General features: G+C 39.8%; 1 protein-coding gene across 5 annotated transcripts in view; it reads left to right on the top strand.

The window, feature by feature from the left end:
- The first annotated feature begins 300 nt into the window (after nucleotides 1–300).
- Rev1 (REV1 DNA directed polymerase) overlaps nucleotides 301–26,945 on the top strand; it is a 70,574-nt gene continuing 43,929 nt past the window's right edge. For 2 of the 5 annotated variants that reach the window (XM_038342783.1, XM_038342779.1), the window contains exons 1-3: nucleotides 1,871–2,057; nucleotides 21,215–21,278; nucleotides 22,063–22,192. In XM_038342783.1, coding sequence (XP_038198711.1) covers nucleotides 21,225–21,278; nucleotides 22,063–22,192 — 184 coding nt within the window. In that variant the 5' untranslated portion in view covers nucleotides 1,871–2,057; nucleotides 21,215–21,224. Of the gene's footprint in view, nucleotides 383–1,735; nucleotides 1,754–1,870; nucleotides 2,058–21,214; nucleotides 21,279–22,062; nucleotides 22,193–26,945 lie in introns of those variants that run through there. The other 3 variants (XM_038342780.1, XM_038342781.1, XM_038342782.1) reach the window with 3 other exon arrangements.

Genomic DNA, 26,945 nt, shown 5'->3' with positions numbered 1-26,945 from the left:
GTACTAAAGAGTTTAGACTGTGCAGCTGGATTCTACAAAGGCACTGCCAAGACGCGTGTGCTGGCATGTTCTGGTCACCTTGACAGAAACTAGGGTCATCTGGGAAGAGGGAACCTTGATTGAGAAATGCCTCTGTCAGATAGACCTGTGGGCAAGTCTGTGGAACATCTTCTTGATTGGTAATTGATGTGGGAGGGTTCAGCCCACTATGGGCGGTGCCACGGGGGGGGGGGTCAGTTACATAAGAGAGGAACAGGACAGCCTTAAGGAGCTAGTCAAGTAAGCAGGGCTCTAGTCAAGTAAGCAGGGCTCCTCCGTGGTCTCTGCTTCAGTTCCTGCCTCCAGGTTCCCGTCTGGAACCCACCGTCCAGGACTGTGAGTTGTAAGAAATAAATCCTTTTCTCCCCAAGTTGCTTTTGGTCAAAATGTTTGTGACAGCAATAGAAAGCAAAATGAGACAGTCAGTTTATTTATTTTTGCTTGAGAAAATACAGAAAAAGTCATCTTTGATTATGGAAGAGTAGGAACGAAACTGAAATTGAAATACAATGGTCCATTCCTTACAGCGCTCACAGGTTCATTTTCAATTTCAAAAACCAAGTTTAGCCATTTTCCTTAGTGAAATAACTGCCATGTAGAGACAATTTTAAAAAAATTTCATGTCTCATTGTTTTGTTTTTATTCGTGTGGCATTTTAGTACACGACCTGCTGGTGTTGCAGCTAGGAATTCGATGAGAGAGAGAGAGAGAGAGAGAGAGAGAGAGAGAGAGAGAGAGAGAGAGAGAGAGAGAGAGAGAGAGAGAGGGATCAATTTTATTTGAATATCTCCTTTCTTTTTTGGGAATCGAACCTCAGGCTTGCAAAGTCAAGTTTTAAGGCTGATTGTTTTCTAAGTGCTTGCAAAGTCTTTCCAGATGTCTAAGGTGGAGGAACGGAAAGTGTTGAACCTTGGCAAGGTTGGTTGGCTTCATGTTTGAGCATTCCCACAATAAAGACTATCAGAAGAACCATACATTCTGTCATTGAACAGACACTGCAGAGGCGGGCCAAATGATCCTTATGTTTATTGTTTTTTGCTAGAAAATGGAATTGTTAAATGCATGTCATGTGTACATGGGTTTTTTTAATACGACACGGAAAAGCGATTTTCTTCTGGTCCGTATGCTGCATATGGGAAAGGCTACTGGTCGCAGGGGGAATGCCGGACCGGTCGTGAATAGATGAGGTAGGGTCGTTTCTGGGCTCTGCCAGAGCTGGCTGCCACCAAGCGACCCCGTGGCGCGGTGCGTATCCCCGCTCAACGGCGTGGGCCGCGGTTCTCCGCTCAGAGACGGAGCAAGTGCCAGCTTGCGTGCGTCCCGGCTGCCGCTAGGTGGCGCTGCAAATCAATCGCTGGGGCGGTGCGGTACGGCGGCGCGTTTGGCGCCTCCATAGACCCCGAGCGGCCGTAAACGGGGTTAGTCCCGGCCCCCGCGCCCTCGGCGGCTGGGAAGCCCGGGCGGGGCGGGGCGGGGCTGCGCGTCGCTGCAGCGGCAGCAGGATTACCCAGCTGGCCAGGGCGCCGCGACCCCGGCGGGAGGCGGCGGAGGCAGCGTGGTGATGCGGCGGGTCCCGGGCCGCCTTCCGCCCGCCCAGCCCGCGACACAGTCACGTGCCGCCGAGGCGCTGCCCCCTGCGGGCGCCGGCGCGAAAGGAGGGCGGGGCCGGGGTCGCCTCGGGCCGGGTGCGAGCAGCGCGCGTGCGCCGCCCCCGGTGAGTGCGAGCGGATCCCGGGCAGCGGGCCGCGGCAGGGACGGGAGGGGGAAGCCGGCCGGGCGCGCGCTGTAGCTGGCTAGCGGGGCGGAGGGGGAGGGGCGGGAGCCGCCGCGGCGGAGGCGCGAGGCAGGCGCCGTGACTGCGGGAGCGTGGGCCGCGGCGCGGTGCGGCTCGGCGACTGGCTGCCTTCTCCGACGTTTGTCCCGGCCGCGGCGAGGGCAGTGTGTGGCGGCGGCGGCTACCGCGAGAGGCCCGAAGAAGCGGCTGGGCCCGGGCATGGTGGCCTGGGGCGGCGCGGAAGGTGAGCGACCCCCGGGCCGGCGGGTGGGGGAGGGGCGCCGAGCTGCTGCCGCCTGCGCGGCCTGAGGCGCCTGGGACGGAGGCCCGGAGCCCGCGGCGCCGCTCCGAGGCCTGCTGCCTGCTGCCAGTCGCGCCGCCCTTGCGCTTCGGGCCACCGGGTTATGTAACGCGTGACCTCTTGTTCCCTTTCCGCCATGGTGCGGCCACCCCGGCGCTGCCTCCCGCGCTCCGTCGCCAGGCGACCCCGGGCGCCCACGGCCCTGCTTCCCGGGTCCAGCCGCCGGCACCGCAACTCACTCTTTGCTGCGCCGGCGCCTCGCCGGCCATTCATTCACTCGCGCGTTTGAGTGTTCGCTCCCCCAGCGATCTCAGAACGTGGCACGGGCGCCCGGGCGCGGCGTCGCGGTCCTCCGCCCTGGGCTCTCCGCTCGGCCCCGGTACCCTGGCTTCTCCCGCTCCCTTGCTTGCAGGCATGCCGGAGGCAGTGTTTTTCTCACTCCCCGTTTCCTTGTTATTTATCTGTCGTCCTCGTTTACAGGACACCTGTCCCAAGTGTGTCCCCACAGGCGCTCCCTACACTCTTGGATGTGCCGTTGAAATAACAGCCGAGGGGTCGATGGAGAGGGCCACTTGTCTGTGTTTGGAGGCTCCTTCCTTTCCTGTCCCCGGTTTGGAAAGCGCCGACCTTCCTATAACAGCGTTCCTTAATTGTTTAAAAAACATGACAGGTGATACAATCTAATTAGAATTTTACTCCAGTTTTTTCTCGGGCCTTGCATAGAGTAGAAATGGCATATAGATAGAAATAGAAACACATCAGAGAAAGGATTTGAAACTGTTAAGGGCTGTGTAACAACTCTTAAATATCTGACTGGTCTCTGGCTTCTCTAGTCTTCCTAACATACCAGTTCCTCCTTTAGGTAGACTGAGACCTGCTGTAACCTTGTTCCTGTGGAGTGCACCTTAGTTCAGCCTGACATTGCCCTCGATGGGCTTTAAAACGTAGGAGTCTGCTTTCTCACATTGGCAGGGCTTTGCTCAGGCAAATGCTGCTAGAATACCCTTCCTCCCCCCCCCCCCCCCCCCCCCCCAGTACCTGTGCTGGAAGCTTCCCTTAAGCTCTCCATCCAGCTGGACAGTCTATAAAAACGCACATTGTTACCTGCTTAGGCTAGTTATTTGCCATTTTTCTTGAATTACTGTGATTTCTTGTTTGTGTCTTTTAGGTCCTTTGAGGTCAGTCAGTACCAATTCGTGTATCTTGTCATGAAACTTTACTCCTTTTTATGCTAAATAATGATTGTATGTCGCTTTAAAATATGGGGATCACTTTTAAGATCATTCACTTTTTAAAATAATGGGAATCATTTTTAGGATTGAGTTCTATGTCCTCTCAAATAGAAAAACAATAATTTTCAAAGTTAATTTGCTTTTTAACCCATTTGAAAACTAAGATTCTAAATAAGAAAAAATTCTCTCAACAACCAGTCACTGTTACTAAGTTCCAGTGACTACATACTTTACTGAAGTCTTTACTGCCTTTACTGAAATTATACATACAGTCTTTAATGGCTTCTGAAATGGAAAAAAATCAAAGGATTTAGATAGGGGTTTGGAGTTGTGTTTCTGCCATTTGTATGACCTTGGGCAAATTTTACACTCTAAGTTTGAAGACCTTATTTTCCAGCTTGGGTAGCTGACTCGTAAGTTAGTTCTTAAATGAAAGGCACTTATCAAGACTGTGTACTCAGTGTTTCCTGTGGTACGCTCTTCACGGTGTACCATAGCAGGGCCTGCTATGCTGGAGATAGAGCAGGAGAAGAAAACTAACCTGTTGTCTACCAGTGAGCAGATCTGAAGGTTGTTGGTGTGATTCTTTTTGCTTTGTTAGGATGTAAGGGATTGTAAATCAGAAAAGCCAGGCTTGGTGGCACACACCTTTAATCCCAGCACTACTAGGGAGACAGAGACAGATCTCTTGAGAATTTGAGGTCAATCTTGTCTACATAGTGAGGTTCAGACCAGTTAGGGACTGCATAGTGAGATTCCACCTCAAACAGAAACCAAAATAAATCACAGGGCAGGTTAAACAGAATATGAAAAAAAAAAAGACCTACTGTGTATTTTTCTTTTACAAGAAATAATGGCGCCAAGTGAAACTTTAATGTGGATGTTAATGGATGTTTTGCAAATTTAACTTTTGAACACAATATGAGAGTATGATAATTCAAGTCTTTAGAGACAAGTCACAGATTCTTTTAGTATCTCATCTACTTGTAAACTACTCACAGATTCAAGTCTTAAGCTTGAGTGTTGCTCTCCTTGGATTGTGGGATTGGTGCTGGCGCCTTATTTCGCTTGTTCCTCACATAAGAATCAGAATGATCTTTTGAAAAAGAACTTGGATTGATCTTTTCTTGCTTAAAATCCTCCAAAAGCTCTGAGTTACATACAGAATTGAATCTAAGTCCTTATCCCCACCCTCAGGGCACCAAATGATTTGACCGCTGCCAACATCCCTGACTTTTCACGACTTGGCCTCAGGATGCTGCCTAGGCAGCTAACTGGACACCTCCTCTGGGGGGTATCAGTTGTTGTCTCTCTACTTCAGGGGCCTTCTCGTCCCTGAAACTGAAGCAGGTCTCTCTCTTCCTATTGTTTGACTATTTTGTTTGCTTTTTAAATTGTTTTATTTTTGATTTTGTTCTTTTTCTCCATTGTATTTATTATCATATACATTTTCACTTGTTAGTTTTTTCCATTAGACTTGTTGACTCTTCCTAACTACAAGTTAGAGATCTTACTAGATTTATTCGTAATTTTATTGCCAGTATTTAGAACTGTGCCTAGTACCTAATAAGCTCTTAGTAAAAGTTGTTGAATGAATGTTGTAGTTGATTTGAACATTTGACAACTTCAGTCAGAATCCTGCCTTCTACCATTACTGATTGACCCTGGACAGGTGCCTCATTTTAATCATGTGTATATGATGACTGTAGTATTACCTACCTATAGTGCTAGGGAGTAATTGAGTGAATGCGTGTAAAGTACAGTACTCTGCGTTTCCTGACTTTGTATGGAGACCAGATGTCTATGTCCAGTGTCTTCCAGTTGCTCTCCGTCTCAGCTTGAGTCACGATCTCTCACTGAACCTGGGGCTTGCTTGCCATCTTGACTAGACTGGCTGGCTCCTAGGATCTGTCTGTTATCACCCCAAAGCACTGGAGTTAAAAATGTGCACCGCTGCACCCATCCTTAGTCACATTTTGCATGGCTAAGGATCTGAACTCAGGTCTTCACGATTGCAAACTTCTTTGTGCCTTCTCCCCAGCCTTTAAAAAAAAAACAAAACAAAACCTTTAATAATTTTTTTGCTTCACATACTGATGTTATTTTTTATTGTTGGCATGAGATAAACTTGAATTAGTTTTTATATTTTTTGAATGAAGTTTTTTGGCTGCCAGAATTTGACTTTTTAAATAGTTTCTTTGTATGTCTAGAATAAGATAAAAAATAAACTGCTGAGAATGGGTGGCCACTGCTTAGTCTTAATATGTATGTCAGATGTTTATTTTCCAGTGTGAAGAAGATGGCTAAGAGTGATTATCCCAGTAGCCACCCATCAGTGGTTTTCATAGGTTTTGCATTGAAGTTCGTTCTACTGGAAATACGATTGTGGCGATGAAAGACCTTGCTAGGGGCTTCCTGTCTCCTGACAGGAAAGTCTGAAGATCTTATGGTAGTCTGATTTTTGTAGTGTTTAGGAAAGAGAGGTGTTTTATCATCTTTTGTGTGATGGTTTTCTGCCATCTTTCACACAGTTTTCCCTACATGATGTATTTTGGTTCTTAAATTAGAGCTTAAATCAGTCTAGGAACATTCTACATGCCTGCTTTTGACTTTTTTTTAATGTGTTGATTTTTTCTTTAGTGTTTAGAGAAATAAATAAGACCATGGTTTTGTAATAATAGATACTTGAGCTAATGCATGTTATTTTTCTAAACTTAAGATTCTGCCTATGACAATTATACTTGTATAATACAATTATTTTCACTTAGCATTTATCCTTAGCAAAATGGCTTTTTGTAGTTTGTTTTATGTCTCATCTCAACTATAAGTCATAGGATTCTAAGCTTTGTGGCTGAAACTTAAAAGAATATTAAATACTACTTGTCTGTTTAACACTTATTCTAAAATTTAATAACTGGTAAATTATTGAGTATGGACTATGTTCCAAGACTCTGCTAATATTTAATATTAGCATTTAATATTCAAAAGTACCATATAAAGTAGGCTCAGTTATAAAGAAACAGATTTGCAGAGATGATATTACTTGGCTGGGTCTCATGGTACAAAAGAATCCAGGATTGTTACCTACTTCCACCTAATTCATGTGAGCTACATTTAAAAAGGACAAAGGTTTGCATTTTTTTGTCATATATTTTGTAAGTTTATGTTCCTCCGAATTACTGGCAGTTTTTTTTCATTATTTCTACCTAATAAGAGGGTGTCTATTTGAAACTGTAGTTACAGGTGTCTGCAGGATGCTTGGACAACAGGCCTCATGATTGCACAACAAGTTCTTTTAACCACAGAGCATCTCTCTAGCCCCAGAACTGTAGTTTATAAGTACAAATTTAAACGTGGACATTAAGGGAGGGGGAACACACAGTCATAATAGGCATGAGGGAGATGTTGAGAGAGGGTGGGCAAACATGCAAGTGAGCTTGGTAAATATAAGACAGAAGTTAGTCTGGTCCTCTTAAGAGTGTCAGCATTAAATGTCTTAACAGTTATATGGATGATATAATTTTGTGGCTTTTAAAGTTGCATTCCTCTTAGAATTGTAGTATTAGAAAATTGGCACTTCCTTAGAAAATAGGAAGTAGTTAAAAATTTTGTCATATAATGTTGTTAAATTTAGTGCTTTCTTATCTGTCCAGGTAGAGATGATTTAAGAAACCTTTTATTTTTTAAAATTACGTTCATTTAGTTTGTGTGCATGTGTCTATATGTGTGAGTGTACATATAAGGAAGTCAGAGGACAGTTTGTGGGGGAATTGGTCCTCTTACCACGTGGGTTCTGGTGTTTGAGTGTGCATCAGACTTGGATCCTCATGCTTGATGACAAGTGCTTTACCCACTGACTGTCTCCCTTCTTCCCTCTTTAACAATTTACATCTGTTTTTGTGTTTGGGGGCTTGTATGTGTGGAGGCCAGAGGACAGCTGGTAGGAGTCAGGTTTCTCCTGTGTAGGTCCCTGGTATTGAACTCATTTCATCAGGCTTGGCTGCAAGAATCATGGTACACTGAGCTGTCTCACTGGTTCATGGGAATCCTTTTTAAAGCCAGCTTGGCTCCATGGCTCTGCATATGTGCTTGCATCTGTGGAAGCCAGAGGACAAGGTTGAGTGTTGTTTTTCAGGTACCATCTACCGCTTTTATAAAACGGATTTTCACTGGATTGGAATTGGACAAATAGGCTAGGCTGGCTGGCTAGGGAGGACATGGAACCCTCTGCCCTCTCCAACAAAAGTGGGTGCCACCAAACCAGGTTTTCTGTTTGTTTGTTTGTTTGTTTATTATGTACACAGTGTTCTGCCTGCATGTACATCTGCAGACCAGAAGAGGGCACCAGATCTCATTACAGATGGTTGTGAGCCACTATGTGAGTGCTGGGTATTGAACTCCGGACCTCTAGAAGAGCAGTCAGTGCTCTTAACCACTGAGCCATCTCTCCAGCCCCTATTATTATTATTTTAAATGTGGGTTCTGGTGTTTGAACTGAAGTTTACCATCTGACCCCGTGACTTTCCATGTGAGCAGGGGTGGACAAAAAGTCTGATTGATGTTAGAAAATAAACCAGAATATTGCTGTTTTGATCACATTGATAGTTTAGGAGGGACTTCTAGAAGGTTTAGTCATAAGACAGTGGTTGTATATTTTCTAAACCCCATCATTCTTACCTCTGAGATTACTAAGAATGGTCTTAATCATTTTTATCTTTTAGGTACTAGACTGAATTATGGAGTTGAGATTTTGATTTTGATTCTTTGGACTCAGGATCTCTCTGTCATGCTGGGAATTAAATTTAATATTAAGCAGACTGGTAGGCAACTGCCCTTCCCCACTGATCTACATCTTAGTAAATCATTAATTGTTTGTGCAACTTTGGGGAAAGGTCCTCAGAAACTTCCAAGTTTCAGCTTTACTTCCTGAGTTTCAAGGGCCTCATCTCTCTCCAAAAGGACTGTTTGAGTTCAGAGGAAATTGCTATCCCCGTCTCCTGTAATCTGAAAGGATTGCCATCTGTTGAGGATTATAACATTTCTGTTGATGCAGTAGAATCTAAAACGTGGGTTGATGTTCATTTCAGTCAAGTTTTAAAAAAACCTTTGTTCTTTTTTTCTTTTTTCAATTTTATGTGCATTGGTGTTTTTGCAATGGGTGTCGGGTCCCCTGGAACTGGAGTTACTGATGGTAATAGGAATTGAACCTGGGACCTCTGGAAGAACAGTCAGTGCTCTTAACCTCTGAGCCATCTCTTCAGCCCCTCAGTCAAACGTTTTATTTACATAGTTTCTATTGTAAGTTGTGTTTATAAATACTTCTGTTTTTAAAAAGCTCAGTTGTCTGAAAATACCGGTATTTGGAATTCCTTTGAATCACATATTTTGATCTAGGTAGTGGACTGCTGCTGAGTGAAAAAACAGGGTTTTTTGTGATTGAGATGGGTGTGTTATCTGTTAGACTGAGAAAATGTTGTGAAGATTGCCATTTGGAATTTTCGTACGTAAGAGGAGTACTGACACTGACACGTTCACTACTTGTGATAGTGGGGGCTAATATTCTTCTGCATGTCCTTTATGCCCTATAGGGAGTCTTACTTCTAATTGTCATTCAGAGCATTTTAAATTCTCTTGAAATTAGCTTTCTTAGAATGTTAGCTAAGGTATAGTACACTGTGACTGTTGTGGTAGATACCTTATTATCCTAGTACTTGGGAGGTAGAGGCAGGAGGATGACGATCAAGGTCATCCTAAGCTACCTAGTGAATTTGAGGCCCCTGTCTGGGCTACATGAGAACCAGCCTCAAAGCCAAAAAACTCCAAAACAAGCATCGTGTACTAAACTTAAATTGAATTACAGTTTCAGTATCTTGAAGAATTTAGTGATTTTTCTTTCTAAATATGGGAACTTCATAGCATGAAGGCAAGGGAAGAGTCTAGAAGTTTTGACAATTTAAATTTTCTTTTTATGTTCATTTGCAATTACATTGAATTTAAAGATTAGTGAGAAAATAGACTTGCAGAAAATGGAACAGATAGGAAAGTATACGTACACACACATATATATACTTGTGTATATACATAGGTAGACTTTGTGTGTGTGTGTATAGTGTGTAGGTTTGTATGGTTGTGTACATGTGAGGGCTAGAGTCAGTGTTTGTTGTCCTCCTCAGCTACCTTAATTTTTGAAATAGGCACTAGCGTTGAACCTGTAGCTCATCCATTGAGCAGGGCTAGGCTGCCAGACACCCGGTGAACACCAGAGATTCACTCCACAGTTCTAGGACTAAAGGTACATGCTATCATGGCTTTTCTGTGTGGGTGCTGGTGACCCCAACTCAGGGCATTGTGCTTGAAGGACAGTCATTTTACTACTGAGCCATCTCCCTAATAACAAGGTAGAGCATATTTTTGAACTTCACTTGTTCCATGGGATTTATTTTTAGTTGCGTATCATTGGTGTTCACTTACCTTGTGAGTTTTGGAAAGATAGTAAAATGTGTAGATGGAATACACAAGATGAAGATTTCTGTGAACATTCTGTATTATTTATTTCCTTAAAGTAAAATTTAAGCTTCTAAGGTTAATACTCAAGGCTTTCTTTGACATTCCTTAGCTATCTCTGTTCATCTACTACATCCAGAATGTTACCTTAGCTCTGTATTTTTTTTGTAGTTTTAAGAATTTTTCTCTTTCTAACATCACTGCTTCCTCTCCTTCCCTGTTCCCTTCTACCTTTAAAAGCAATTCATTATTTCATTATTGCTAAAGCTTGTATCTCCTTTTACATGTTATTTTGTCGGCTTTCTTCTCCAACCTGAGTTTTATTGCTTTTCTCTGTGCTTGATTGCATTCTGTCGGTGTCTAATGTAGGATCTAGTATTTAGTTTTATGTATATAAGTCTTTTATCTTTGATAAAACTTTCATTATGGTTTATACCTACTTACCTTGAAAACGGCAAATGGCTGTGAGTATGAAGGAGACTGTTAATCTGATCTGGATTTGAAGGGAGAAGGAGTGAGAGACTGTCACCTGTAATATACTCCTACAGAATTTGTCCAGGCTGGGCACTGTGTGCCAGCATTTTCTCTTTTCCTCATACACTCTTTACCTGTGCTCCTGCCCTAGTCTCTAACTCCACTTCCCCACTGCATACACTTTAAATATCAGCAGAATCAGACCATGACCAATAGTTTCTAAATTACCTGGGAACTTTTAAAAATATAAATTCCCAACCCTACCCAATCAAACACCTGTAGTTTCTGAGTCCCAATCATTTAAGTTGAAATTCAGAGGTCTCTTTTTGTTTCCTAGGCCTGCTTTATAATTTTGATGCTCGGGTATGAGAACCACTGCTCCAGAGAAAAAAAACACCTTCTTTGATATTACTTCTGTTCCTCACCTGTTTTTTTCTCTCCCTTTAGACTTGCATATGACCTTTGAAATCCTGTGGTTTCAAAGTTTACTATGATTTACTGCAACCTTGAAGTTTCCTACAGATAATTCTTTGATGCTCTTCCATGGTATTTTACTCCTTTGGATTCTTTGTCTTGCTCTGTTGCCCACTCAGTCTTAGCTGTAAGGATCACAGTTGAAACTCTGCTACTTCACAAGTGCATTAATTAAGCAATTTGCTTTAAGAATATAGGACATTTGATGCCCCAGTATTAGGGAGGATAAAATGAATATGGCAGATTTTGCCTATGCTCTGTTCATATCTTACTGCCCAGAGCTTAGTAGCATGCATACTCTTGACTTTAGGAAATGTAATTTACAGTTGCCAACTATATCCAATTAAAGATGTAGGAAACATGAAAGGAAGATTGAAAATTAGAAAAAATGCCTTTTTAATTTTTTTTTTTGTCTAGATAACCTTGTTTTTGGTTGGGAAGGAGGTGGGTTGGGTTGTCTTCATTTCTAATGCCAACTGCATGTTTGGGATTTGTCTGTACTACTCTGGGTCAGTAAGTCTCTGGATGAGCTCAGAACACATGAAAGCTCTTGAGCTTGTATTTATCATAGTGAAAGATACAGATGAAAATTAGCCAAGGGAAGAGTTGCATAGGGCACATAGAAGAGCTCCATAGGATTTTATCTTTTCTGGGTAGAATTATGACAGTGATATGCAGGACTAAAGGAAACTCATGAAGCTTTATTATCCAGAGTAGTTATTGGAATTTGAACACTTTAGATAGAATAGCTGCTGGTGTGATTGACCTTTATTTTCCAGTACTTCAGGAGGTTGAAAATACAGGGCCCAAAGTTACTACCACAGACCAGATTATTAAACTATTTGAAGTCTTCCCCCTCCCCTCAAAAGGATGGTTTAATAGCAAATCCCAAAGATATGTAGAACATGTTCAAGAACTAAGGCTCCTCTGGGTAAAGTTAGTTTTTAATGTGTAGCCATGTTATAGACAGGCACATCTCTTATTTTTTGAAAGCATAGAAAAGGTTTCATAATATGCTTTTTTATGTCTTAAAAGTTTTTTTTGTTATTTTTCTCTATACATTAGAATGGTATATCTGTTACTGGAGTTTTAAAAAATGAAATAAATAGGACTGAATATTTTGTCAACATGATAGTGCACTGCATGAACACCAGACAATAAGTCTAACAATACTCCAAATGTTGTAGGGAGGCCTCTTGTTCGTTTCCCGCTGCTCAGCCCCAAACCATATTATTTGCAGTACTGTTTGGCCCATAGCTTAAGCATATTTCTGATTAACTCATATGTTAAATTAACCCATCTCCATTAGTCTGTGTATTGCCACGAAGCTGTGGCTTACTGGGTAAAGTCTGTTTGTTCCTGGTGGTGGCTACATGGTGTTCCTGACTCTGCCTTCTTCCTCCCAGCATTCACTTTAGTTCCTCCCCCCCCAGCTCTATTCTGCCCCATCACAGGCCAAGATAGTTTTTTTTTTTTTTTTTTTTTTTTTTTTTTTTTTTTCGAGACAGGGTTTCTCTACAGCTTTAGAGCCTGTCCTGGAACTAGCTCTTGTAGATCAGGCTGGCCTCGAACTCAGAGATCCACCTGCCTCTGCCTCCCAAGTCCTGGGATTAAAGGCGTGTGCCACCACCACCCGGCTAGGCTTGTGGGTTTGTATTCCATTTATTTAACTTTGTAAATTGCCTGTGTTTGATCTCCCACTGCCCCTGATTCCAAGAAAAAAGTCATAGGCATTATTGCACATACTTCTTGGAGAGACAGTCTCTGTTCCTGTGGCATGCTTCTAACTTCCTGCTTTAAAAAAAAGCATCTAAAATTATGGTAAAATACTTAAAACATAAAATCTGAACATTTTTAATGAAGTTTTTTAATTTTTAAACCTTTATAAGTAAATTTGTTTTACGTTTGTGTCTGGTAGTTTCAGGCTAGAAGAGGATACCCCCTGGACTGGAGTTAAAGACATTTGTGATCCACCATGTGGGTGCTGGCAATGGAGCCCACCACAGTTCTCTGAAAGAGCAGCCAGTGTTCTTGGCTACTCAGTCATCTCTTCAGTCCCAACCATTTTTAAATGTGAAGTTCAGCAACATTAGTACAGTGTGTAGCATCCATCACCACCCTTCATCTCTTGTTCCCTTTCATCTTGAAAGTGCTTCCTGTTATTGCCCTCACCCTCAAAACACACTGTTCGACCTTTCAGTCTCTAAATTTAACTACTTGAAGTATTTGGTATAAATGGGAGTATTTACCTTTTTTCTTTAACTTTTCTGCTTTGCTTTTTAAATACTTCATTTTACAAATGGCTGCTTTTGCTTAGCATTATATTTTATGACTTGTATCATGTGTTAAATTTCCTAAGTTTAAATATTATTATTATTTATTATTTCGTATGTATATATGCCACTTTCTGTTTATGTCATTTTAGGCCAAGGTACTTTTGGGGTTGTTTCCATCTTCACTACTGTGAACATGGGTGTAGAGATAAATCTGTTTGTTACCCTACTCAGAAGTGCACATAGAGATAATATAATTCTGCTATAATGCTTTGAATCCCTGCCACTTTTTCCCACAGCAGAAACATCGTTTTGCATCCTCGTCTGTAGTGCACAAGGGGTTCTAGTATCTTCCCAGTTTCAACATTTATTTTCTTTCTTGTTAGATGAAAGCAAGAGGATCAGGAGTTCTTGACTATCTGGGCTACATAGACTCTGATTCATAAAACCAAGGGTTGAGAATGTTGCTAAGTGGCAGAGTGCTTGCCTGGGCTACACAAGGCTCTGGATTCAATCAGAATCTCCTCTGCACTCTCTCCCTTTGAATGTGAGGAGGCATCTCCTTGGGGATTTTGTATGAGTGGTAAATGTGAACTTGTCTTTATATGCTTTTGGCCATCTGTACATCAAATCTTGCACCTAGTTTTAATTAGATTGCTTTTGTCCTTAATGATAAATTAGTTTAAATAGTCTATATTTTATTGAATATGATTTCAGATATTCTTATTTTATAGGTTGTCTTTTCACTACTGTGTTCTTTGACAGTTTTATCATAAAACAGATTTATGTGTATGAGTATTTGGCTAAGTGTAGTATTTGTAAATGTGTGTGCCTGGTCCCTGCAGAGACCAGAAGAGGTTGTTATCTCCTGAAACTGGGGTTACAGATGGTTCTAAGTTGCCATGTAGGTGCTGGGAACTGAACCTGGGTCCTGTGCAAGCTTTTTTTTTTTTTTACCCCTGTGAAAGTGTTTTTACATGCTGAGCCATCTCTTCTGCCCCAGTTTTTACTTTTTGTAGTTAGCATATAATAATGGTTTTATTATAGAATTTTCATAACATATATCATTTGTTCATGTCATCCCCCAGCTCCTCCTCCTTTACTCTAGTTGGTCTTCTGTCGTAGTACACCTTCTGCTTTCACAGTATTAAATCTGAATATTGTCCAGTTCATCTACTTTTTTTGTTGCTGTGCTTTTTGTATTGTATCCAAGAAATCATTGCCAATCTGTGGGGCCCAGGGCACAACTGCCATTGCAGGCAGCACAGGGTTCCAGGAAAAGTCATAAGCTGCTAGCACCCAGGGAGGGCCAGCATTTAAAGGGAAGTACCTGACATTCCAACCATTAGATAAGATGTTCCTGAACCTAGGACTCCCCAAGACCCCTAGACAAATGTCAGCCAGTGAGGGTCCTGAACCCTGAAAATCCATTCACCCCAACCTCTACTAAGATATATATATAATATATATATTATATATATATATAATATGTATATATATATTATATATATGTGTGTATATGTATATATATAATATACACACATATATATTATATATTATACATTATATATTATATATATTTTATATATATATCCCATCCCTCTCTGCTCTCAGTTGCTACGTTGAACATACGGAGAGTCCAAGTTTAAGCTTGAATAAAGGCTCTTTGCTTTTACATATGAGTGCAGACTCTGTAGTGGTTTTGGGGGAATCCCATGATCTGGACATAACAATCAGCTGTCAAATGTTCACCTATTTTTCTTTCTAGAGTTTAAATTTTTTTTGCTCTTGAAATCCATTTTTAAATCTATTTTGAATGAATTTTTACATATAGTCTAAGTTTAGGGGCTACCTTCTTTTGCACATGATATTCCAGTTTCAGTAGCACTATTCCATTTAAAAGGTTGTACCTTCCCCATTGATTTCTTATGGGGAAATCTTTTTAAATACAGATACCCCTGGGTTCCACTATACTTTAAGCCGTTAAATAGGTCTTCAGTTGTAAGCAAATGCCTAAGTAGAAAAGTGGTGGCTAAGGTAAGGAAAAAAGAAAGGTATTGAGTAGAGAGATGGGAGTGAGCCTAAACCAAGTTAAGTTTATTTTAGCCTTTTCCTAAATATAGGGTGGCCACAGGTGACTTTCTTTGTATTTGTATCACATTATGAATTATGTCATATTACTGAAATGTGTACATTCATTAATTCATTATATATTTGATTTAGTCAGCAGATATCTCTTATGACCATTAAAGGTAAGATAGCACCTTACATCTGAATATGACTAGTGATGAGACTTCATAAAAGTCACTCAAAGGCAATTGCATTTACTTTGGTTATTGGTTTGTTTGAGACATGATCTGGCTACATAGCAAGCTTCTGTGGGCTTGAACTCAAAATCCTCCTGCCTTAGCTTCCTGAGTGTTGTGATTGCAGGTATGATTGACCACACTTGGCTTGCTTGCCTTTTTTACCTTTCTCTCACCACCCCACCGCTGTTACTGCTACTCGGTGACCCAAACTGGCTATCCTTCAGCCATGGTCTTCCGAGCGTAGAAACTACAGATGTGTACCATCACACTTCAGTTCCATTAATTAATTGTTCTCATATTTAGAGTTACAAATATGCAACCATCAGATTAATGATACATATGTATTTGGGAGAGTTTTTGCCAGTGTGTGATGAACTGTTATGGTGTTAGTTTATTTTTTTAATAAATAGATAAAAGAAATACCACTTTGCATGAAAATTATTATTCTTGATCACGATCATTCCTTTGGTAAATACTAAAATTAAGAATCAAATGTGGCCGGGCAGTGGTGGCGCATGCCTTTAGTTCCAGCACTTAGGAGGCAGAGGCAGGCAGATCTCTGTGAGTTCGAGGCCAAGCCTGGTCTACAAGAGCTAGTTTCAGGACAGGCTCCAAAGCGAAACTGTATCTTGAAAAAGAACAAAAAACAAAGAAAAAGAATCAAATGTGACTAATGTCAGAACTTAGGCTGAGTTAGGAGGATAGCTGTGAGTTTCATGCCATCGTGGGCTAAATACACCCTGTGTAAGAAAAACAAAAAATAAAAATAAATAAAATTTAGCAATAACCATGGGAAGCAAATAAAATGAAGTTTTTTGTTGGGGTGTGAACAGCCTCTTGACACGCACGTTGAAATGTAGAATGAGCTGTTACTGGTGTGCCAGCAGAGGAACATAGGCTTACATAACCCTGTTCCATACAGATGAAGCAAGCAGGCTCTCGTGAGACTTCTAGAACAGGGTAAATCAGGAAGCCTTCTTCTGTAAACATTTCAGATCCCAGCTACTCTGCATTTTGCTTATGTTTGCCACACTTGGCTAAGTTGCTGCATGCTGTCATGTCTATATTTGATAGTCACTAATTTGGCTGTTTTTTAAATTTTTTACCTGAATATTTCCTTAAAGTTTTAGTTTGCAGAACCTTTCAGTGGTTGGCATTTATGGCTTCCTTTGTAGGGTCTCATGGAAACAAGAAGCAAGAACTGAGATTTTTAGTTGATTAGTTTAAATCTATCCAATCTATTCCAAAAGGCATTTATTTTTACTCTTTATCTTTGAGAAAACTCTTTATTCAGAGCCTAAATCCAAAATTTACAAAGGAAGGAGGCCTGCTGAAGGTGGGTTTAAAGTGGGCCTCCCTTGCCTGCCCTTCTCACCTCCATACATGGCCCTGTGAGGGGATTTCTGAGTTCTAGTCAGTCTCACATTCCCCTTTTGTAGGTGAAGAAATGTCAGAATTAGTGCTTTTGTGCTCACCCTGTATCATAACTGGGCAGCAGTCCCTGACCGGGCTTTAGCATAGCTGTCATTACTAAGTCCTTTCCATTGTGTTGTAGAGGTTGGCTGCTCATTTTAAGTATTATTAGCACTCTAGTTTTCAAAGGTTTCCAAGTATGTTCTAATTTGATTTTCACTCTGAACTGGAAGGGTAGAGTACTGTAATAAATAACTTAAAGTTTATTGAGCACATACCCCAAATGCTGGGAATAAGAGTTTTATATTCATGAGTTTATACCTTATTCATTTTTTAATTTAATTTTTTGATGCCTTTATTGATAGCTTTTCTGTGTTAATGTCACAGGATACAGAGATAAAAAGTCTACAACTATTTTAGTCTACAACTATTTTAGTTTGTATATTAAGTTTTAGGAACTTTTGCACTTTACCCAAGATCATCACATACTGTGGAATTAGCTTGGAAACCCCAATCTGCAAGAGTTTCACCTGAAAACAAGGTGATTTTCAATTACAAGTCTAACTTTATAATTGATTACTTGTCAGTGCAGGGCATTCTTCTTTATGGATAGGCATAGTAAAGAGAACATAAAAAAAAAAAAAGAGAGAACATGCCATAACTCAGAATGTTGCTTGGAACAGAGGGTAAAAACAACTTTTTTTTTGAGGACTATTATATTATTACTATCCTGCTCTCTTTAGTTCTGCTCTCTTTAGTCTTATTTGCTTAAATAAGCCAGTTTCTTTGAGTGGAGAAGCTTTCTATAGATAAACATGCAGAGACATTGATAAACAACTTATTTGATCTTTACAGATTAGCAGAAATTTATGCTTTTATATCATGACACATTATAACTTATAAAAATAGATTTCCTTAGCATCTTTCTTGTTTAACATCTTACCAATCCTGTAAGTGATTTGTAGTTAATTCCCATCTAATATGTGGTTCTAGTTTGTCTCAAAGTGGTCCAATTGCCAGTTTTGTCTGTACCCATCTCAGGAGAGGAGATTTTTATGGTAATACTATTTGTTAAACTATTAGTACAGAATTTGTGAGTTTTCAGATTTTTTTGTTAAAGATTCATGTTTTTATTTCAGTTATATGTATTTGTATGTGTGTGTGGCATGTGCTTGGTGGTGGGGAGTGGCATGTGCAAATGTGAACACAGGTGCTGGTGGCATCCAGAAAGAGTCAGATCTCTTGAAGTAGGAGTTAGAGGTGGTTGTGAGCTGCCAGATGTGGTGGCTTTGGCCAAACTCTGGTCCTTTGCAAGAGTAATGTGTTTTCTTAGACCCTGAACCATCTCTCAAGTCTTGGAAAAAGAGTTTCTTGGTTTTTTTGGAAATAGGCTGTTACTGTGTAGCCCTGTCTGGTCTGAAAGTCTCTATGTAGTCCAGACTGGCCTTGTAGAGAACTATGCCTGCCTCTGCCTCTTAATTACTGAGATTAAAAGTGTGTGCAATCACACCCGGTGTGGAAGAATGTTTTAAAGCAAGATAAATAGATGGTGTCTAGGATGAAATACAGTGTCTTTTCCAGTATTTGACCACAGTATATTTGGATTGTATTTTTATTGTTACCATGTTTTATAGTTTATATGTAAATTTATTGATTTTATTCAACAGGTATTTATTGACTACCCAGTCAATCACTTGTACAATTAATGGCAATTTTTTAAATATTTCCATTATAATATTTGAGTATGTGAAACAAGATTTTTATTGGTCTCAGTAAAATATGACATATTATTAAATGAGTGTGCTGGCCAGTTTTCTGTCAGTGTGACATGAGGTACAGTCATCAGAGAGGCAGGAACCTTGATTGAGAAAATGCCTCTATATGATCAGGCTGTACTCGAGCCTGTATGGCATTTTTTAAATTAATGATTGATGCAAGAGGGCCCAGCTCATTGTGGATGATCCCATCCCTGGGTGGGTGGTCCTGGGTCCTCTAAGAAAGCAGGCTGAGCAAGCCAGTAAGCCGTACTCTCCTACTGTTTCTGCCATCAGTTCCTGCTCTGAGTTCCTGTATCACCTTCCTTCAGTGATGGACTACAAAGTGGAAGTGTAAGCCAAATAAACGCTTTCCTTCCCAATTTGCTACTTGTCATAATGTTTCATCACAGAGATAATAACCCTGACTAGGATAATGAATATCAATTGAAATGTTAATAAATGCACATATCGTTTGATCCCATCATATGCCTTATGCTTGGCCTTATAGTAGAGGCTATCAAGTGGTAAGGCTACCTGTTATCTCTGCTTGAGGATGTCCATGCTGCTGGAAATCTTCACCTTGGATTTCATTACAGCACTACTATTCCCTTGCTTTGTTCTCCACTACCATATAGAAGATCATTTCCTGTTCTGTATCCCAGGCTAGCCTGGAGCCTGGAACTTCTATGCAGTCCAAGCTGGCATTGAACTTTTGACTATTCTCTTGTCTCAGTTTCCTGAACTATAGGCATGATCCACCATGTCTACAATTAGTTTTAAGATTAAAAACTTTCATAACCTCCTTTGTTTTGTTTCCTTGAACATAGCATGGTTATTTAAAAGTTTAAAGACAGTATCCACTAAGATTTTTGTTGTTTTGTTGGTTCTCATGTGTAGTTTATTTCTTTGTGTTGCAGTCATATTCATAATTGGTTGTAGAGACAAACAGAAGTGCTATCATAGTGGATTATAGTTGCTCCTGCCAGGTGCCTCTGTCCAGGTTACCTGAGCCCACTTCACAGATAAAGTAAAAGTAATGTGCAGTGTCAGTCAGCTTCTGGAAAGTTTGATCTGTTTACTTCTAGTTTGTTCTTATTTCTGAGATTCTAACCCCAAATATAGAGATCAGTAATGCGAACTAGACTCTTAGGATCTAGTTCTCATTGTTGTAGTATGGTATTGGTTAAAAACATGGCCCACTCCTCAGCCACTCTGGGGTTGACAAATGGTCTCATAGGGGAAAGAATTCCATTTTTGGAGAAGTAGCAGATCTTTGTAAATTTTTGTTCTTTTCTGATTCTTGACTAATTTCCACTATTTGGTAGGCTTCCTTGCCTTTGGGCAATTTTCTTTAGAAAAATGTAGTATTGTTTAGTCTTCATCTCTTGTGAGTTTTGCTTGGCTTGGTATATTTTTCTTCAGTACTGAGGCCAAGCCCGCAGTCTCTTGAAAGCCAGGCAAGTGCTGCACTACTGACCATCCATGTCCACAGTCTGAGCATCTATCTCAGTTTCGTGCTTGTCTGCCTTCTCCTTATTTAGATTACCAGTAAGGATTTTCTTACTGACTTCACAGCAGAAGCCGTGGCAGTCATAAGGTGCTCTTAAATGAGTGATCAAATGAATTAATGATTTTTAAAAAACAGATTGGGTGTTGATAGTCCAGGCTGGTCCTGAACTCATTATATTACTGAAACTGACCTTGAGCTCCTGATCCTCCTCTTTTCACCTCCCAGTTCCTGAAATTTTAAGTGTGGACCATCACGCCTGGCTTTAAATTTAAAGATATATTTATTATTTGGTTTACTTTCATTTAGCAGGGAAATAGTGCATTAGTTACTTTTCTATTGTGATAAAACACCATGACCAAGACAATATACAAAAGACTTTATTTGGGCTTAGAATTCCAGAGGGATAATTATGTCCATCGTGATTAGAAGCACGGCAGCTGGAGCAGCATGCTGAGAGCTCACATCTTGAACCACAAAGCATGAGGCAGAGAAAGCAAACTGTAAATTTGACTTTTTCTCAATTGTTTTCCTACAGTCTTTAACCTCTCAAAGCTCATCTCTAGAGACATACTTCCTCCAGCAAGGCCACACCTGTTTAACCCTCCCAAATAGCATCACCAGCTGGGGACTAAGTGTTCAAATATCTAACATATGGGCTATACTCTCTTTCAGGTGATTGCAAGTAGTTACATTTAATTATTGTGACTATACACATCAGCATATAGTAGCCAGAATTCCCAAGTTATTTGCTTATAAAAGCAAATGTATTGATTCAGAATTTATTTGACACCAGGAATTTTGTATTACTTTTTTTTTTTTTTTTTTTTTTTTTTTTACTCTTAAGTTGTGAAATCTTTAGGACTGGCAAAATCTTTAGGACTGTGTTAGTTGTATTGAGGTGTGCCTGGATCTTTCCCCCAACCACCCTTCACACACAGTGGAAAAGTGTTTAAACCTGTAAGGAGGATGTTTTATGGACAAATTTCACTTAGCAATCTGAAAATGATTTTGAAAAAGTTTACTTGGCATTCGTTACACTTTTGTCTTGCAGTAATTGGACATTCAAATTTTTAAATTTTCTATTTTCCTTGATAAAATACCAGTGAAGAGTAAATTATGGAATAAAATTGACTTTTTTTTTCTCTCCAATACAGAAGCTCCACCATGAGGCGAGGTGGATGGAGGAAGCGAGCTGAAAATGATGGCTGGGAAAAATGGGTGTGTTTAAAGATATTTAAATGTCTAGATAATTTTTGTTCATTTTAGTTTATTAGTTTATTATATGGCTTACAGTATAACATGTGACTTTATACCAATTCTGTTTTCTATAATGTATTGAAAACCTTAACACTGTTGATAAACTCTAACCTTTAAACTTCATTTTACTGTCAAGAATTTTGACCTTAGGAAGTAAATATTCTTGCACACAACAATTTATTACAGTTTATCTCACTAATGCTAATAATACTGAGAAACAGGAAAAATATATAAGTATCCAGTAAGTAGGGTGTTGTCAATTAATCATCTGTATATAGTAAAACACTGCAGTTATTACTTAGCTTTGTATGTTTTAACCTGGGATGATAGCTTTGATTGGATCAGTGGGTAATAAAGGAATATTGCATATGATTCTAATTTAGTGTTGTGAGACATAGAAAGAAGGCTTGAGATTAGCTTTCGAAAATGTTAGTAAATGGGGTTACAACAATTTTAATTTTCTTTTTATAGCTATTTTCTGAAAAACAATTATAGTGAGCATGTACAATTTTAATAAACAGTAAAAACAAGTCATTTGCAGTTTGGACAAACTGTACCACTATAAACTGTGTCACCTATAGCTTTACTTTAAAGACATAATCAAAACAGTCAAGCATAATTATTTTAAGGTTAAAAAAATGAGACTGTGTTCATAAACATGTCATGGTGCTTTTTTTTTAAGTTACAAGTTTGTGGGAGGGAGGTGTAACTGTTGTTGACTGGTGTGCCTTTTCTTGAATTGTAGGGTGGGTACATGGCTGCCAAAGTCCAGAAGCTGGAGGAACAGTTCCGGTCAGATGCTGCTAAGCAGAAGAAGGACGGGACGCCATCTGCAATATTTAGTGGAGTTGCCATCTATGTCAATGGATACACAGGTTGAGTTCTTTTTATTTTTTTGGTACCCAGTTTTATCATGAACCTTTTAGGATTGAGATTTTTTTTTAACTTCTCTTCAATTATTTATCATCTGTATGTTTACTTTTCTTCTGTTCTAGTAAAATACCATGACCAAAGCTACTTATGGAAGAAAGAGTTTATTTTTGCTTGTTTCCAGAGGGTTGAGACTCAAGTCAGGGAGGCACAATAGCAGAAGCAAGAAGCTGAGAGATCACATTTTCAACCTCACACATGAAGCAAAGAGCTTGAACTAGAATTAGGACTAGTCTGCATACTCTCAGAGCCTGCCCTCAGCAAGGTGTACTCTGTAACCTCACCACAAGCGTTCAGGTATTTGAGCCTATGGAAGATTTTCTCATGCAAACCACTATATTCTATTCCTGTCTATCAAAGATTTAGTGGTCACTATAGTAATGCAAAGTTCATTTAATCCAACTTCGAAAGCCTCTATAGTGTTCCACAGACTCAGTAATACCCCGTGAATTCTAAAAGCAAATCACTTTCAACATACAATGGCACAGACTATTCCTACAAAGAGGAATGGGAGCATAGTAAAGAAATGCTGGACCAAACAAGATTGACACAGTAGGATAAACACCAATCCTCTACCTTGGCAGTTCCTATCCTGTGGGTCAAGACCCTTTTACAGGGTCGCCTACTACCATCAGAAAGCAGATACTTACACTACGTTTCATGACAGTATCAAAATTAGTTACAAAGTAGCAACGAAATTAACTTTATGATTGGGGATCACCACAACCTGAGGAACTGTATTAAAGGGTCACAGCATTAGAAAGGTTGAGAGCAACTACTCTAGCTTCATATTTGATATCAAAAGACTTAGATGAATACACCCTCCAGCTTTTTTGTTTGTAAAATATCCCTCTCATAGGCTGGTTCCACTCCTTGTATGTAATTCTCCCTGGCAGATGTCTCACAGCTTCGAGACCTCCAACACCTTAGACTGACTGCAACCTAGGCTTCATATTTGTAGTTTCATGAAATGGCCTCTAGGGGCTTTCATGCAGGGTCTCAAGATCAGTGTTGGCCCTGAAGTCCTTTAGGGTGTGTGTATGTGATTTCCCAGAGAAAGAATCTGATGTTCTTATTTGTCTGTAAAAGCGTATACACGTAACAGAACATTTTAGTTGCCAGAGAAGGTAAGGAAAAGGCCATAATTCTCAGTTTAGAAATGGTATTCACTTACCCTTTCATTGTTGTTGCTGTCTCTTCTACCAGCTATATCTGCTCTTACTGAATCTAATATCTGGAATGGATGAGTAGTTTCTTGTTTGTAATTTGGAGAAGATGACTTGAAATTCTAGTTACTTTTTATACAGTTGTAGCTGTAAACGTCCTGTTTCAAGACTTAACCTATGCACCCACTTTTGGACATGTAGTGTATCTGTCCCATCAAGTTTTGTTTTTTCCCCTTAAATTAATTATTTTATTTTCCTTTCTTTTGACACGAAGTAACCTCTTCCTGGGGTTTCATTTATCCATCCTAGGTATTTTCTTTTGATCAGTTAGCACTTTTCCTTTGTCATTGGTTATTCTCCCCTAAATTTTCTTAATTCTCTGAGTCTTTTTATGATCATTTTTTGTGTATATTTTTCCTCTTGCAGTGAATAGTTCTTAATATTTATATCAGTATTATTTTTTTAACCTGCTGCTCAGCTGCCTGATACCTGTTTATAGTTGAAGGTCTCTGTTCATACATCACTTCTGCTCGATTGTCCGTCTGAGGAGGGCCCGCTTGTTTGTCCTGGCTGCCTAGCTAGCTTAGACCTGAAATAATCACATAGAAACTGCCAAATCACTGCTTGGCCCATTAGCTCTAGTTTCTTATTGACTAACTCTTACATCTTAATTTAACCCATCTCCATTAATCTGTGCATCACCACAAGGTCATGGCCTACCAGCAGAGTTTCAGCACGTCTATCTGTCTATCTCCGGTGGTGGCTCCATCGTGTCTTATCTGACTCCGCCCTTCTTCCTCCCAGCAATCAGCTTAGTTTTTCCCACCTAAGTTCTGTTCTTCCCTGCCATAGGCTCAAAGCAGTTCTTTATTCATTAACGGTAATCACAGCATACAGAGGGAAAATTCCACATCAATTGTCTGATTGTCTTCATACTGATTTAGATGATTTCACATTGTTCCTCTGGGGTTATGGCTCTTAATGTATCTGAATATTAGCACTCATTAAACCTTAGCATAGTTCACTGTTATATAAAAGTAAGAGCTACATTTTCCTAACTATTGTATTGTACTGTTGCCTCTGTGGTGACTGACCTAACCATTTCAGCAGAGGTTTGCTGAGTTAAAATTAAGTATTAATCAGTTGACATGCTTGCTTGGCTTAGTGAGGGCAGAGCATGCTGGTTGTAATTGTAAGTTTTATTGGTAAGGTGTTAACCCAGAGTTTATATTCCAGTTGCTCAAATCCTCACTGTCCTTGGTTTTTATTAATTTTGTTGATATGTTTTTCAAGATGTGTTCTGGTATATCATGGCCAGAAGACAATCTCAGCTATTCCATAAGAGTTTTTTAAGGAATTATCTTACTCTCTAATTTGCTAGCTAAATAACGAGGCTGGTTGGCCAGAGAGCCCAAGCTGTCTCCCTGGTCTCCCTAGCGCTTGAGTTATAAGTGCATGCCACCTGGACTGGCTGCCTTTTTTTTCCCTATGGGTTCGGAAATGGAACTTAGATCCTTTTCATTGCAAGTACATTATTAAACTGAACTGTCACTTTAGCTCTCATTGTGGTTTTAATTTGCATTCTCTTTGTGGTTATTGTGTTAGACTTTCATGGATAAGACTAAATTCCAGAAAGTAACAGTTTTAAAGAGGAAAGATGTTTGTTGGTTCATGGACTTGGAAGTTTTGGGAGAAACAGGACTGTAGGATGGCATGGGAGAGAAAAGCTGATCTCTGTGGAGTTCAGGAAACAAAGAGAAGGAATAGGAAGGACATGGTGCCTTTCCCCAGTGACTATAGTACACCCCGGAATAAAGTTTCCAATCTCCACAAGTAGTCCTACCAACTAGCTACCGCGTTTCTAGTGCCCGGCTCTTCAGGGAGTACATTTCATATTCAGACTATGATAGTTTACTAGTATTGGACAATCTTTTATTGGTTCACTATTTTTTGTTATCTTTCCTAAACCATCTTCATGTCAATTTTGGAGTAGTAGCATTTTCCCTTTTTTGTTATTGTTGTTGTATTTTGAAACAGGGTTTCTCCAAAGCTCTTATTGTCCTGTAACTTACTCTGCAGACCGGGCTGGCCTTGAACTCATAGAGTTCTGCCTGCTTAGCTTCCTGAGTGGTGGAATTAAAGGTGTGCATCATCATGCCCAGCACATTTTTTTCATTTTTTTAAGAGCTCCCCCCTCCATGGTGTTTTTGTTTTTTGAAAACATATTTTAGGTCTTACTGTTGTGCTTGTGGTTTGCTAATTTCTCAGGGATTTTTGTTTTTTATCTTGACATTGTTTTGCTGGGTCAGTATAATTTTAATAGTAAGTTTCAATTTAACCACTTTTTTAAAGGCGCACGCCTTTAATTCCCATACTCAGGAGGCAGAAGGAGGAGGATCTCTTGTGAGTTCAAGACCAGACTGGTCTACAGTAGCTAGAGCTAGGACAGGCTCCAAAGCAGCACAGAGAAAACTTGTCTCAAAAAAAAAATTTGCTTTTTTCCAAATTTATGTTTACTTGTTGTATGGAGGTTGCTTGTAGAGGTCAGAGGACAATTTTTAGGAATCAGTTGTTCTTCAGTTTTTATCGTGTGCATCTCTGTAGTTAGATTCAGATTGTCAGTCTTGATGCCAAACAGAATTTAATGTGTATAAAATACCTTGCTAGGGCTAGGATAATAACCAGTGTTAGACCTGTAGATGAGTTGGTAGAATCAACGTCTTCACTATGTTTTCTAGCCAGTGAATCTTCTCCCCCAACTTACTCTATTTTAGTTGATTGGAAAAATATACTTTAGACTCTATTTGAATGCTAGGAAATATGTTTGAAAAGATGGTTGGGTTTTGCAACAGATGATCTGTGAGTTAGGTGTGAACAAAGGGAAAAATGCCATAGGAAGCCTTTGAGAGTTAAATTGCTGTTTTCTTAGTGATGATTGAAGGTGTGATAGTCTTACTTGGATTCTTGCTCTTAAATTTTATAATCTTTGTCAATACAATAAGTCAATAAATGTGACTTACTCAGCTTTTATGAATCTGTCTTTGTACTTGTAAAGTTTTGTTTCTGTTCTTAGCCTCTGATGAAAATTTCCTTCACTCCCTTTTCTGTGAATCGGTTTTGGGAGTTTTCATGAAGACCTAGGTTATATCAGAGTTTTCCTTTCTCTAAGCCAGTCTATGGTATTTAAGTGTATGTTCTTACTGCTAGAAATACTTTGTTTGAAACCTGAGTTTCGTATCTTTTCTTTCAGGAAAGCCCATTTTGTGAATTGGTAGACTAGAGAGTACCCTGGAGCCTTTGGTTTTCTGTTCCTTTTACTTTCTCTCTTGATGTGCTCATCCCTTCAAAGTGTTATTCCTTAAGGAATCCTTCTCCAACTGCCTCCCAGCTGCTGAGCCCTATTCCAGCTTTACCTGTGTTCATTATATGTATTGTACCAGACTTATACTTGTTTATCTGACTTCATGTAGAGCGCAGGCTTGAGTTGGTTTCTTAGAATTTCTTGGGCTTCTATAACAGAGCCATGATAAAA

The sequence above is a fragment of the Arvicola amphibius genome, chromosome 9 (genome assembly GCF_903992535.2).
Source record: "Arvicola amphibius chromosome 9, mArvAmp1.2, whole genome shotgun sequence".
Taxonomy (NCBI): domain Eukaryota; kingdom Metazoa; phylum Chordata; class Mammalia; order Rodentia; family Cricetidae; genus Arvicola; species Arvicola amphibius.
This window is presented reverse-complemented; position numbering and strand designations above follow the sequence as displayed.